General features: G+C 42.2%; 1 protein-coding gene across 3 annotated transcripts in view; it reads right to left on the reverse strand.

The window, feature by feature from the left end:
• Positions 1-1256: 1256 nt before the first annotated feature.
• The window catches only part of LOC111227437 (N-acetyllactosaminide beta-1,3-N-acetylglucosaminyltransferase 2-like), a 30922-nt gene continuing 16681 nt past the window's right edge, over positions 1257-15497 (reverse strand). For all 3 annotated transcript variants that reach the window (XM_022752935.1, XM_022752933.1, XM_022752934.1), the window contains exons 2-3: positions 12244-12385; positions 1257-5749 (exon numbers count right to left, since the gene is read on the reverse strand). In XM_022752935.1, coding sequence (XP_022608656.1) covers positions 4531-5724 — 1194 coding nt within the window. In that variant the 5' untranslated portion in view covers positions 5725-5749; positions 12244-12385 and the 3' untranslated portion in view covers positions 1257-4530. The remainder of the gene's footprint in view (positions 5750-12243; positions 12386-15497) is intronic.

A 15497-nucleotide genomic window follows, 5' to 3' on the forward strand; every position in this document is an offset into this window, starting at 1 on the left:
GTCTCACGCTGTTTACTTTCCAAAAGCATTTTCAGCAACAGCGTTAGCATCACGTTGACGCCACCGACCACGAGTAAAACTTCTGATCCCCAGTGGTGAAACACATGAATGATATGAATGAACTGGAAGCAACACAACATGTAGACTTCAGCTGTTTTTACCCGGATTCTCTCATTTTTCTACCAACAAAACCTTTTGCCTCAGACTCAGACTGAGGGAGTGAATCTCAGCAGAGCAGCTCTGCAGCTCCACCCTCCCTGTGAAAAGACATTACAACTTGGAGATCACAGATGATTAAAATAACGGACGGCTCTAGTTAACATAGATGCATAAAACCAGACTTTCACATAGAGATGGGCGGATCCTACTTTTACCATTGTGCTGCATCTCCTCGCAGCTGACCAGTCACACTGACAAACATTTCAATGAGTTTATTCACTGTCCAATAAAAACTAATAATCCAAACTAACCAGCTTCTTCATGTATAATTTATTTTTAAGTTTTTTTTTTTTTACAAAACATGACAAGTTTCTTTCTCAAGAGTTTAACCCACAATCTTTATTTATATTCCCGCCTTCAAGTTGGACTACATGTGGAGAGAGACAGACACCAGGATCTAATGCTGCAGCTTGAACTGTGTGATACAGCAGGTAACAGTCCCCTGGCACTTTATACACTGCTGCCCTCTGCTGGAGAGATACACCAGCCAATCGTTCTATGATCTAAATATTTTCTTGTTTCCAAATTGCATCACTGACCTCTTCTATGAGCTGCAGTAACGATCCTCAGAAATGAATCTTTTGTTTTATGTTTTTTAGTTTCCAGTAAAGAAACTGGAGGGGTCACCAGATATTTCTGCTGCACTAAATATTGTTTTTTTGTGGATTACAGAATACTCTCACCTCCTCATGTCTCTGAACATCCTTCAAATGAAACAATCCAAAGGAAGTGCTGTCGCCTTTCTGACGCCTGTCCACACAGGATCTTTGACAAGGGGTCACAAGTAGAAAACATTAGAGTTGCAAACCACTAAAACAAGAATCATAGAAGAAGAATCGTTTTATGTTTTCCTGACAGTGGCTGAACTGGTTGGTTTGAAGATGAAGTTAAACTTAAGATCAGCCCTCTCAGATGGGACAGCAGGGGTGAGTGAGGCATTAGACTTGTTTGGACATAACATTTAAAATAAAAGAAACTACTCGCAGGTGTTGCAAAGATACAACTTGTATGACAATAAAAATGCATAGAACGATATATACAAAAACAGCAAAATATAACTTTATTCAAATTATCAAGTCATCCTAGGTGATAAAAAAAAAAAAAAAGCAAATCACTCTTAACATGGTTGAACGATAATCTTACACATACAGTACGTACAAACATCAGGCACAGATTTGGTAATCATCTCTGACTAGTGCAGGTGTTGTATAACACAAAGACGTCAGGTTTCTGAAGTTCATGTTAACAGGAGGGTGACGCAACAAAACAAAACAAAACAAAACAAACAGAACGTTACATAATGGCTAACGGAAGCAAGGATTCTTCTGAAAATGACTCACAATGTGTTTGGGTCACAAAAGACGAGACGAGAAGAGACACATGATTAAACAGTCATTGTAATGATCGTTGTAACATTCAGCTGTTTGTTGGGCAATTTGAACATTTTGAACATTTTATATCCCGCAACACTCGTGCACTTATTACATGATAACTCCTTATTGATCTTGTTAAAATTCTATCGGATATTATTCTTTTTTTCTGGACATTTTCTCCTTTTGTCTTGACACGTTTCCAAGAAACACAGACTGTCAGAACACACCGCTAAGCTGTGCTGGGCGCAGTGGCGGTGAGAGGTTACATTCAAACATAGAAACAGACAGTAAAACATAGAGAAAGCTGCTTACACCTCTACAGCCAATCATCAGACATGAGTAGTTATCATAAAAAGAAGTGACGATAACGTTTAATAACATGTAAACATTTCAAGTAGCCGCAAATTCTTTGCAGAACAGACAGAATGTAATTTATTACTGGTATGTGAGTGGTGAGCAACCACAGTGAAGATGTTGATGACACATGACCCAGAGAACAAAACTTGACTTAAATATTTACGAAGAATGAAATTAGCTCCACTCGGCTCTTGGCTCTTATTTTGTCTCCTTTATTTAGTGTTTGTTTTATCCTACATGGAGACAGACGGATTTGACCACGTGTGGGTAGTTAAGAATAGTGTCTAACAAGTTGGTAATTCCAAGAAATTCATTATCAAAACACATCTTTAAAGAACAATACTGTGATTGTCTTAATTCATTTTGTTTTTTCTCGGGTGGCAAACATCAGCAATCTGAAACCAATGCAGGTTAAAAGTAACCACGAAGAAGTAGTTACAAATGTCAAATTACAGTGACACAAACAATAAAACAGAGAGAGAAGCTGTTAATTTAAAGTATCTGAAGACTAAAGGACCAAGAAAATATGAAAAAATAAATTAGATGTTATACTACAGATTTGGATCATGGAGTTGCCAATGTCTGCTACAAGCTAAAGATCACCGTCCTGACCAGCAGGGGGAGCTCTAACAGAGGCGGAGGAACACTGCCCTTCTGTCACAGCACAAGTGTAACCAGCAGGTTCAGGGTCAATCCAAACATGTGACTGAAACCGACATTTGTGCCACTTATTGTCAGTGTCGACTCCACGGACCGAGTAACAATACTGAAGGAAATCCATCCAACAAAATGAATCAAGACGGACCGACCCAAACCTGGGTAAAGACATATGTAACTCACTTCTCCGACCGTTCTCAGAGCATCACCTTCTCTGTGGTCGTTGAAACCTCTGTAATATCACAAAGGTGCATCTGAAAAACTCGTAACTGTGTCAAGTGTCGGGCTGTGTCTCATCTACAGCTGAAAAAAAAAACAAAACAAAACCAACAAAACAACATATAACATAAATGTAAATATGTGCAACACTCTGTGAAAGACAGCGTTTGTGCTAAAGCCGTACAGTAGTGAGCTGAGCAGTGACCTTCAAATAAAGACTTTCCTTCTCAAACGTGTTATCAGCCATTTTAAAACTCTCTCAAGTCCTGGAAAGAAGGTGGAACAAACTACTAAATATATCTGGAGCTATGAATTATCATGATTTTTTTTTTTTTTTTTTTTAATGATTAATCTTTAGCTCCAAAAATTGAAAGATTTTAAAATGATCAGTGAACATTGCAGAGCCAATTTGTCAAGTAACAAGAGCGCAAACAAGTAGCTTAGACGTGAGGTTCCACCTGTGTTTTAAAGCATTTCTGACTCTGATTCACTGACGTCACAGTAAAGCAACATTTAACAACATTTAACACTTTTAACACCACAACTTCACAAAGCAAGTTACAGTGAGCATGTCATACAGAAAGCTCTACTCTGGCAGCTGGAAATGTTTATGTACGTATCACTGAAAATGCACTTGGGATTCATATCAGCTGTTTTTCTTTTCGTGTAAGGTGAGAACCTGAAGCAGAATTAGACAGCATTTAGATTTCTCCATCCGTGTCAAGCCCAGGCCCGACCCGCGGAGCCGGAGAGAGCTGGGCTCCTCGTCCCCTTATTTCCTGAAAACAAAGTGTGTATCCACTCCACCAAACTCCCCATTTCAAGGGTTGATCATGATTTGAACTTTTGTGGGAACACGTCGCAATAATGTCAGACAGTATAAATTATGGGAATCGGAGTAAATAAATAAAATTAAGAGCGGAACCTATGGATTTTTGGGAGACTGAATGACTGGTTACCTGGTCAGGTACGAACAAACATCAGAGTTTCCTCAAGTCTTCGGGAGGCGAAACTGGCAGAGTTTGAGTTGGAGCGAGTCACAAGTAAATACTTTAGGGAGTGTGGATGGGAATAGCAGCACAAACTAAGCCTCCAGCAACAATTACTGGGAAGTGTTCACCAGGAAGCTCTTTGAAAGCCAGCAGCAATAAACTGCTGCATGTGGGAACCACTGGTTTTTTTACAAAGAACTCACTCTTTTATGTACTTTTGAAATATGCAGACACTCGGTGCTGGAAACATGACGCAGTGTCTTTTCCAAACAACAAAGAGAGTCCCAGGTGGACACCTCCCAGGTCTTAGTCTCTTGTTTATATAATACAGCATTGAGACGCTCCACCATGGAGCCGACACACAGTGTTAAAGCATTTTGAAGGCCATATAAATAGTTGTGATATAAATATGTGCACGCAAAAGAAAGACACGGTCACTTTGGGTAACGCTCATTTGACACAGTAAAGCAGGGTTATGGAATCTATGGAAGTCTGACATCAAGTCAAAATACTATGTTGGTCATTTTGAGAGGTATAATGCATCAGTTGCACCAAGCTGAGGCTCCAAGTGACCATTATAATAATATCTTAACTTAAAGCTGCCAACTTTTGAGCCGTGACCCTGCTCAAGATAAAATTATTTTCACTTTGACCTTTTGGGAACAACACCAAAGGCCATTTCAGTCAGTCCGAAAGTGGGTGCTGTGGAGTCCTCACTGACAGGTCAGGTCAGGGCTACTGAGCCACGTCCAGATCTGGATCATCTGCTGCGGGGTCCTCGGGTGAACGAGCATTAAGCTCTTGTAGGCGCAGGGGTTCGACCTGTACTTCTCCTCTATGTCAAATGTCCTGAAGCCTTTGTTCTTCTCGGGGGCCAGCCCTAGCTTCTTCATACACATACCTGTGTAGACGTCGTCTATCGGGTAGAGCGGTACATGCTGTGACACACCGTGCAGACGAGCGGCGATGTCACCAGAGTAAAGGTACCCGCCGCCTCCTGCGTATGGAGGATACTTCCCGATGTACATGCTCTCTGGGATAAAGTATTTGACCCTTTTGTCTCGGTGTGGCCCCGCCTCGGTGATCACGTCACCCACAAACAGGTCCCTTGCTTTGGGCACCGAGAGGCCCTTGAGGAAGTCCAGAATGCGGTAGGTGTTGACAAAGACGTCGTCGTCTCCTTTGAAAATGAAGCGGGCGCCGGGGCAACGAGTCTGGATCCATTCAAGGAACAGAACTTCTTTGACAGTCAAGTTGAAGAAAGAATCCCGGTAATCCCACTGGATGATGTCTTGATGGCGGGCGCTCTCATCCCGCAGACTGCTGGATAGATCTGGGTGGTGGTCCCAAGCTGTGGCATTGCCGAGAAGGAAGACAGTAACGACCGTCTTATTGGCTACCACCCCGGCCCGTCCCCAGGACTGCCGGATGGCCTGGCGGCGGTCGAAGTGCGATACCTGGGATTTGACTGCCAGGAGAAGGAACGGCGGCTCCTTGCAGATATCGGGCTGGTCGACCATGATCGGGTAGGAGCGGCAGTGCATGTAAAGCAGGAAGTCCTTGAAGCGGTCTGGTAGCGAGTTGTAGTCTTTCACCTGAGTGGTAACCCTGATGTTACGCTCGCAGGGGACAGAGGTCAAAGTGGGCTCACCAACCCAATCAGGCAGGTCCACGCCGCTGGAGTTCGCCGTCAGGATGGGATTGTTCTGAAGGTCTCGAATCTGCTGCTGGCGGTTCCAGTAAGCCAAGTTAGGAGCCAGTTTGGCCCAGAAGGGTTCAGAGGGGATTTGGACCTTGTGACGCCCGTTCTTGTCCTGACCGCTGTGTCGGAAAATGAGGATGAAAATGAAGAGGTTGACCATCATCACTGTCACCCCAAGCTTCAGCTTCTTCCGCTGCATCGCCATGACAGCGCCCTGCACCCGTCACCACCTGAGCAGACACACACAGAAGAAGAAATAAAGATGTATTCGTTTGTCTTTAGTTTGCTAGCTGCATTTGAATACGACGGAAGGACTGCACTCTAGTTTTACTGGACAGAAGTCAAGAATCAATATATAAGAATGAAACACAACAAAAGGGGAAAGCTGAGATGACAACAACAACAAAAAGAAAAAAACAAATGCAGACATTTTATCTGCTTCTGAGAATCAGCACACACACACAAACAAATGTGATGACGTGATGTGTTTCAAAACTTTACCTTGTAACAAAAACAAACAGTTCACCAGAAATTTACAACATTCACACACGAATTTTGGGGAAGCAGCTGCTGAAGTGGACACGCAACTGATGAACCTTTGTAGAACAATGTTGACTGTAATCTGGAACTGGAATAGAGGAGACTGTAGTGAAGTCACCTGTTGCTGCAGAGATTTATGATTCAACAAGAACAGAAATAACTATTATGAGGATTCACTATAAACACCCTCTGACGACATGATAGAAAACGTTCGTGCTGAATCTTTTGGAATTTGCAACAGCCAATGGGAGAGGTCCAACGTTTGGTCGATCAATAGGCAGTTCCAGCCAAACATCTATTGATATTTCAGGTTCATGATCATGTGCTCTCCATTTTTGGAAAAACAAGATAGTGATCGCTGTTTTTATGTTTTTACTGGCAGTTGCATAATAGTGAAGTTGTTTTATGACTCTTCTCTCTGTTGAGGAGGAACTGGTGGAAAGGGAAGATCCAACTAAAAGAGCACATTGACACAAAGTCACATGAAAACTCGTTTTCTACAAAACATTTCATTCGAAATTGTGAGAGCAAATTTCAGAACAGATCAAATTATTCAATCAAATCAATTAACACAGCAAATGACAAACCTCCAGTTTCTGCTAATTTTACCATCATAGTTCACTGTGCAGCAGCTTTTTGCTTCAGGCGCCTCGTGGACCACATGTACAGGATGCATGCAATTTGTTATGGGTGAGTGGCGCGTTACTGAAGAAGAAGTCACACACTTCCTCTGAACAGGGAGGTCAGGGGTCATGCTCAGCTACCAAACTGCATCCCGGGGACTGATAGAGACTCAGTAGGTGAGGATGTAATGTGCCGTCCTTGCAATGAATCCTGGAGCTTTCTATCAAATGTAATTTACTATAATTAATAATAATTATTATCATTACCGTTATTAGCTTTCATTATTACTTATATCAGTAGGAGCATTATAGATACCATTACATTATGGTATCATTACATTATTATTGACCTGTTCTATTTGAAAAGTGCCTTGAGATAACTTCTGTTGTGATTGCTGCTATACACATAAAAACTGACTTGACTTGAGCTGCGATTGGTTAAGTCCCAATCTGGTGTTTCCTTTGTGGATGTTTATTTGTCCTCCATTCATGTGTCCCTGTGCTTTGCATTCATATCAGTGGTTTGTGCTCAGATGTTATGTAAAACAAGAGCTAATGTCTTTCTCAAACAGACTCCAGAAGGGCGGTGCTTGCCAACTCGGCTTAAACCTGTGAAACTGTCTCTAACAACATGTCAAGTCCCAGATCCTTTCCTGTTAGCCACTGCTGCCTTGCTACCCCACTACATCTTCTGGCACTGTGTTTGTGCTCATCCACGGTGTAACATTAAGTCAGAAAATCATTGGGCAAACTCTGCAAATCAATAACCAACAGATGTTATTTCAGGTTACCCAGCAGGGCAGTTATCACAACCATCAAGCACACATTAACAGGTAGTTCTGGCATCGGTTCAAACTAAATACAATAAAACAATCAGACAATTAGCCACTCTAAAAAAAAAGAGGTCATGTTGGAAGATCAGCCTTTAAAAAAAAAGTGTTCTCTGGTACTGGAAACGTGTCTTTTGTCAGCTGATGTCATAGTGTTAACTTATCTAAAGCCAGATAACAGCAGAGGACAGTGTCATGGAAGCCAGATGATGCATCTCCACTCTGGATTTTGCACTGTTTGGCCAGCATCACTTAAACCGAAAAAAGAAATGAGGACAACATGGAGGTATGTGGGTTTGAACAGACAATACAGTCTTTCAGGAAGTTCTGAGTTCGCCTCAGGTTTCTACTTTGGCAGACTCGCACATCCTCGCTGATAACATTCTCACTGCTCACTTTCTTTTCACTTCTTACTTTAAATGCTTGTGTTCTGCCCTCTTCTCCTCTGTTTCTGGGCGTCTCATTCCATTTAACTTCCTCCTTTTTATGCAGCCACATCAACTGTACATCAGCTCGGACCACTGCAGGGTTTTCATTAAGTTATTGATAAACTACAACTGTGAAATTCTTTCTAGGCCAGATGATCAGAAAATAAAACATGCTGCTTGAACGTTCTAGGCTGTAAAGTTCAGACTGCATATATCCTGTGTAAACAGCTATTTGAAATCAATAAAAGAAAACGATGAAGGCCCGATGATAAAAAATATCGTAAAATATAATAAATGGCAGTAACCATGCAGCTTTTCCTCTGAAGCTAAGCCAACAGACCAGAGGGTGGGCTCTGTGAGCAAAAAGTCTCAGCATCTGCGAAATATTACATTCATACTGTCATTCAGGGGCAGTTTAAGTCTTTATCATGACTCTTTCAATCAAATCCATGTCAGAAAAAAAGAAAGAAAAGTCTACAGTTTTGCAGGGGATGATTTTTGCACAGCAATCCATCCAAAATCTGTTGAGACATTTCACCTAAAACCACAAATAGCAACTTCATGTTAGAGCTAGAGGAAACATCAGAATCAGGATCTTGCATGTCGTGGCAAGTTCATGGAAATATCTGCAACTAATGATTATTTTCATAATAGATCTTATATATCTTCCCATTACTCTCTTGAATAATCGAGTAATTAGTCTGTAGTATATCAAATTGTGGACAAAAACACCCATTACATCATGCCAGAACAGCAAATGATGAACTTGTTTTATCCAACCAAATGTACAAAAAATATTTAATTCATTATCATGTGGTAAAAACGCTGAAAATCTTCATAATTGGTATTTTTTGTTGAAAAATTACTGAAACAATTCACACTTTATCAAAAAGTTGGTGATTCGTTTTCTCTTGATCAACTAATCGATTGGAAATCCCAGCAATTGGTATCATGATGCAAACTGGAGAGAGACAGCAAGAGGTACGGATATAAAGAAACAGGACACACACACACACACACACACACACAAAAACAAAATGTTAAGCAAAGTTTTTGTTCTCTGATAAAAATATGAATAACACTAGATGAAACGTAAACTGTTTAAATTGTGAACAAACTCTATCTGAGGAGTTAAACTGAATAACAGACAGTTTTCCCTCCTCTGCACCGCTGCATGTGTCCTTCCTGCCGCTGTATTGTGTTGCTTTCTCAGCCTCCTAGCAACAGGTCTGCACTGCTGCGCTCCTGTTTGCTCTCGTTCCTACTCCCTGTCCTGTTTACCTCCTCCCCTTTTCCTCTCCTCCTCTGTCTGACCTCCTCCTCCTCCTCGCCATCTTCCCTCCTTTCTCTTGAATTTCATATTTACTGAGAAAAAGGCAAATAACATTAACACAAGATGATGATAGATAATCCTGACCGTGCATCAGTGTTGTATCACCAACAACACCAAGCAGAGACATATCCTCTCCTCTTCGCCCCCCCACCCCCCTCCCCGCCCCCCCTCCCCCCCCTCCCCCCTCCTTTTCGGTATCTTCTTTTGCTCATGGATAATTAAGCTTTCCTGTCCGCTGTTCCCCCATACAAACAAGAAGACTTCTGGGAAATGAGCTGGTGTTGGTGGTGGGGAGGGGTTCTAAAGATGAAAGCTAAACAACATGTTGACAAGACAAAAGCTTCCAGACGTCGACGTCTAATTAACCGTCAGTAGTCTGAGGCTTCACATACACCTACCTGCACCAGCCAGATGGACCATCTGTGGCTGGGCAGAAGACTTTGTCTCAGCTGTGAGAGCAGACTGAAGGAGTCTTCATCACATTAAGTTGTTAAGTTCACATTAAGTGTTTTTTCCGCCAATATTCACATGCAGACCCCCAACTTTCCGTCAGGCTGCTGCTGTGGTTTTAAACTTGTGGTCGTCTCTTTGCAGATTTTTGCAAAAGCCATAACGGTGCAACAAGATGTTCAGACTCTGCTTTTTACGACCTACAGTTATGATTTATGGTTATACGACCTCTAGTGACTGTCAGAGTAATTATGACGGGGTTAAAAGAGGAAGTCGCCTGACGTCCGAGGAGGAGGAGGTTGGGTGGAGGGATGGATCGATGACAGTTTGTTTCCTGTGTGAGCCAATAGTTTTGTTTCTTCTATCCATGACTGGTCCACAACCTTAACTGTGTGTTTATTTTTGTTGCCATGACAGTGAAGGTCATCCAATCACAGTAGCTGTTGTTGTTATGGGGTATCTCTGTTGACGCCCTTGCCCCGATTGGTAGTTACATTTCTGGGGAGACAGCACGGCGTATCTCACAGTGTATCGGTGAGAGGCTAGGCATGTGACCAACGCAGGTACATTATAATGCAATAGTATAAATCCAGCTTATGGTATTAAACCATCACTATGCAGCTGCTGTCATTTGCAGCACTGATGTAGACCCGTTTTATGAGTGCCCTGATCTTAACATGGAGCTCCAAAACAATCAGATACAAACATTTCCTGAGGCTGTGCTATAAAAGAGTTAACATTTACCCTAGACCTTTTATTAACAGCACTTGTGCAACACTGTGCTTACATTGACTGTGATGTTATTTGGGTTGGTTAGAAATCAGGAAATTCTTTGTGTGTTAGTCAATGCAAACTAGTGTAAACATACATGATCTTCAAGTTAACCATCCATAACAACCCTACACCCACCTGTGTAAACTTTGACTTGAGCTTTCTCATGTAGACAAATATTTCTGCCTTTATAGCTCCAGCTGGAGGCAGCTTCAGAAGAAGCTTTTTGGCATCACTGGTTCGGATCCTTTTTATTTTTTGGTTCAATGCTCTCCATGGTACTGACATGCTAATCTACAGGAAAACAGTAATGTAAATGAGACAATTATTCTGTTGACTTGGGATTTCTGTGTAAAATGGGTTTCTGTAGTAATTCTAAGTGAATCTTCTCCTTCTTTTGTCTGAGGTTCTCTAGTTGCACCGTAGGTCAGTAGCGAACATTTTGTGAGAGAAAAAACAGCATAAACTCACAGAAGTTACCAACTTCAGCTGTGATGGTCTCATTTTGAATAACCAATAATGTGAAATGAATCCTTTAACCCGGCGGTGTTTGCAGGGCTCCCCACTAACCTCTTAAAACAGACTATTTTCAACAATCATGGATGGTGCAGGTTGGATCTGTACAATAACACTGGGCCAGATGGACTTTGATGCTGTTTGCAGTGTCAGTGATCAGCACAGACAGCAGTGCTGTGGCACATTGATTAGATCTGGCAGCAAACTACTGGACAATGCCAGACTGTGTTTGACTGTTGTGGTTTCTACCTGATAAAATGAGGTGGAGCATCTCACCTGGCTGGGGATGGGCGAGAGACAGCAGAAAACAATAGCATTAGCTGGTTTTAAGGGTGTGTGATTGTGTGTGATTGTGTGTGTGTGTGTGTGTGTGCATAAGAGAGAGAGGGCTCTATTTTAAAGATCCAAAGCTGGTCCGAAGCGAGGGCGTGTCCATGTCTGTATTGCTATTTTAATGCTGGAAAAACACTCACTGCTCAAAGTGCACGGTTCAAAGGGTTGTACTTAATCTCTCAATTATTCATGGGAGTGTTTTGGGTGTAACACTCAATAAACCAATCACAGTGACATCTCCCATTCCCTTTAAAAGCCAGGCACACTTGCACCTTGGCATATTGCTATCATAGTGTTTCAGTGTTTTACAGAATTAGCTTCTATTTGATCACATATTGTGACTGACCAGTGAGCCCAGTCCTGACCAGTGAGCCCAGTCCTCACCAGTGAGTCCAGTCCTGACCAGTGAGCCCAGTCCTGACCAGTGAGCCCAGTCCTGACCAGTGAGCCCAGTCCTGACCAGTGAGTCCAGTCCTGACCAGTGAGCCCAGTCCTGACAGAGGCAGCAACTCTGTGACTCTGAGGTGCAAAGAGGGGCTGAGTGAATAAATGTGCTGTTCACAGCTCTACAGTTGCTCTGAAGTAAAGGCCCGTGTATGTTGGCACGTTACTCTTTCAACAATGCGCCCTAATAGCAGGGAAATACTGCGCCACTGACTCAAGACCAGGTTTTTGTTGGTCGATTACTTTCCGCTGCCCCAAGATAGCAATGTGCCAACAATGAGCCTGACCACACCTCCTTTTTAAGACCAACACACCCATAGGTGCACAGATAAGCGCAAGTGTTTTTGCTTTTTAAACAATGTGGGTGCTGGATGGAGAAATTACAACTGCGTCGATCTGAAACTAGCACTTTGCGTGTAAGAGACTCATGGACCTGTTCACAGTGTGGAATCTTACCTGTGCAGGTGTGGGCCTCCTCAGCGCGTCTCGTCTTTGCGTCCCCTCTCGACTCTCTTACCCCATACTTAGCTCTGCCCTCTGGGGAACAGAAGCCAGTGGGGGGAGGGGATGAAGAAGGGAAGGAGCAGGAGGGTTGAACCTGAAAACAGACAAAAGAACAAGCATGTCAACAGCTGTGAGGAGCTTAATTCTGAAAAGCTGCTGAACCGTTTCCTTTTGTTTCTTTTAAACTGATTTAAATCGGGTTGTATCCCTCCAACAACTGGCCAAGTTACAGGAAATGTGTTCACAATCTCCCCCTCCTCAGTTACAGCGCTGGATGATGGACAGAAGTGTTTTTGCAGAATATTATGATGTCACAGGGAAGTTGACCTTTGACCGCTTGGATATAAAATGTCATCACTTCATCACTCTAATTATGACACAAATGTCTAGGAATAGGTTAACTATTAGACATTTGTGTCATAATTAGAGTAGGAATTTGTGAGTCAAGGCCAAAAACTTGTTTTGTGAGGTCACACTGACCTTTGACCTTTGACCTTTGACCACCAAATTGTATTTAGTTCACGTTTGAGTCCAAGTGAATGTTTGTGGGAGATGTAATGAAATTCCCTCTGGACGTTCCTGATATATCGCATTCACATGAGGTCACCATGAACTTGAACTTTGACCTTTGTCATCCAAACTCATCCAGAAGTGAACGTTTGTGCCAAATCTGAGGAGATTCCCTCAAGGCCATCTTGGGATATTACATTAAAGAGGCCAAAAACTTGTTTTGTGAGGTCACATGATCTTGACCTTTGACCTTTGACCACCAAAAAAGAAAAAAACTGGAGACCCAGACAGAATCATACACATTTTTCCCAGCGCAGAAACCAGAGGCTCGTCTAATAGCTGTTTTCAAGGCTTTTCATCAACTAACAGACATTTGTGCTCAAAGTTATAGGGCTTAAAGTTATAGTATCATGTAAACATGCTGCTGCACACACATCTGCACAGCTGGAGGAGCTGAAGGTCCAACCTGGCATCACACCTATCTACTGTTTTCTATGAGGCATGTCAAGAACACCACCCCTTTACTGGAAGTTTGCTAATCTATGATCCATCTAAACTGTGGCTGTTCGCAGATAAGAGCTAAAATATGTCTCAAATTTAAATGGACTTTTTGTGATAACATTTCTTATTTTCATTTCTTATCTTCTTGGAAAGTTTGTACTTGTTTTTAAGTCTTTTTTTCCCCGAGCTGCCCAATTGTGATCAAATCAAAACAAGGTGTAAACAAGACTGAAGCCAAATAAAGGGGGGGGGGGCATCAGCAGGGCACACACCATGCTGGTATAGTCACAGCCAAAGCATGTATTTTCAGCCTGACTAGAAACCAACCAATAACTATTCATTTTATATATTTAACACACTGCTGACCACTGTCAACAGACTGCAAAATAGTGATGATCACTAACAGCACCAGGACTGTGAAACAAGCAGGATCTGAAATAAAGATCAGACACAGTCACCGATTAATGGTTCACTTTGTCTCTGGTGGGTAAAACACCAACAAATAACACCATAATAACATTTTGACCAAAAACACTGGTGTGGAAAACTCCCTTTACACACATGACTGGGTTTTGTTAATCATTGATTCTCTGGCTGTGCTGGTTAGATATGAGCGGTCAGCAGATAATGACACGATATCACCTTTCACCATGTGCCGTTCACGAACAAACTCCCTGGAATATTCCCTTGAAGATTATACCCAGAACTGTTAATACAAGTACGATCAGAGGATATTCTCTGACTCCAAATATGAGCTGTGTGTTTGGGATTTCACTCCGTTTGTCTTGCTTTCTTCACAAAATAAAAAAGTGTTTCTTAAACTTAAAATTCTGTTCTTTCCACCTTTCCTCCCTGGCTTCTCTTCCTCTACTTAAATGAAGAAGGTTAAAAGGTCAGAGGAATCTTCCTGACATCTACTTTTTGTGGTCCAGTACCATCTTCTTTTTATAACTCAGATCTCCCAGCTGCTCCTGTCCTCATGTCAAAGAATCATTGGACAAGACACTAAACTCAAATTGCACCTCGCTCGGTGGCTTGCTGCCATTGGCGTTTGTGTGACAGAGCGGCAGATTGTGAAGTGCTTTGAATAACCGCGCAATAAAACCAGCCTTTTCACCTTTCAAGTGATTCAGTATGGATTATTTGGTTTTATTGACGCCTGCAAATAAAACTTTCCAGTGCACAAGAACTTTGTAGTGACTGTTAAATGTTAGTAATTTAAAAACAAATAAATTATTCTGCTCTCAGTTTAGATCATGCAGCACATTTGTTTAAACACATTTTACTTCCTGTAGCCACCCGACCAACAGGACCTTTTTAACTGCTTCGGTTAATATATATATATATATATATATATATATATATATATATATACACATATATATAAATAACATTCAGGTTCAAGGTCACGTTAACGGCCATTCATTTTCGCAGCTGAGAACACAACTAATGAAGCTGCACTGACAGGCACAACCTGGTTTCACTGTTAGCCAATCTGCAAACCCAGCACCCAGTGTTTCATTATAAAAGGCATCCTGTCATGCTAACCAGCTAATATCTGAGAGCTAAACACAGGCTCATATTGCTGACTGCTGAGCGTATGTGATAGCAGATAAGGAGGCAGCACAGCAGACAAGTGTCCACCACTAAGGCCACATCAGGTAACTGACGGGGGGGGGGGGGGTGAAGATAAAGGGACGTCTGACCAATCAGAGCGGCACAACCGAAGTGGGACAAAAATATCCTCTAGCAACGTTGCAGTTCTATTGAAATGTTTGAACTGTGTGCAGCTGATACATAATGGATAAAAAAAAGTTTCAAGCCAGTGTGTGGTTTAACATTTGATCATCTCTCTGTGGGCTCTTCCACCTGGCAACAAGTCTTAACAAGCGTTGGGTATGTGAATTGGAATCGGGTTCAATTTGCAGTTTTTTCTCCCGGCTATGCTGTGCTGACAGTCACTCACGCTGGACAGCAGCAGGCGAGGGTGTACACGATTAACACTAGCTCAGCCCACAGAACAGACACGGAGCTGCCAACGATCAGTCGATTAACAGGCAATTATTTAACGATTGATTATTTAAGTCATTTCTTCAAACAAAACTGCCAGTAAAGTAGGGCAGTCCTACTTTACTTGACGTGCTTCTCTCGTGCTGTACTTCTTAAATTCCACGGTGGGGTTCCATGTGACGTCC

This window comes from Seriola dumerili, unplaced genomic scaffold, assembly GCF_002260705.1.
Source record: "Seriola dumerili isolate Sdu_G_001 unplaced genomic scaffold, Sdu_1.0 BDQW01000187.1, whole genome shotgun sequence".
NCBI classification, from domain to species: Eukaryota; Metazoa; Chordata; class Actinopteri; order Carangiformes; family Carangidae; genus Seriola; species Seriola dumerili.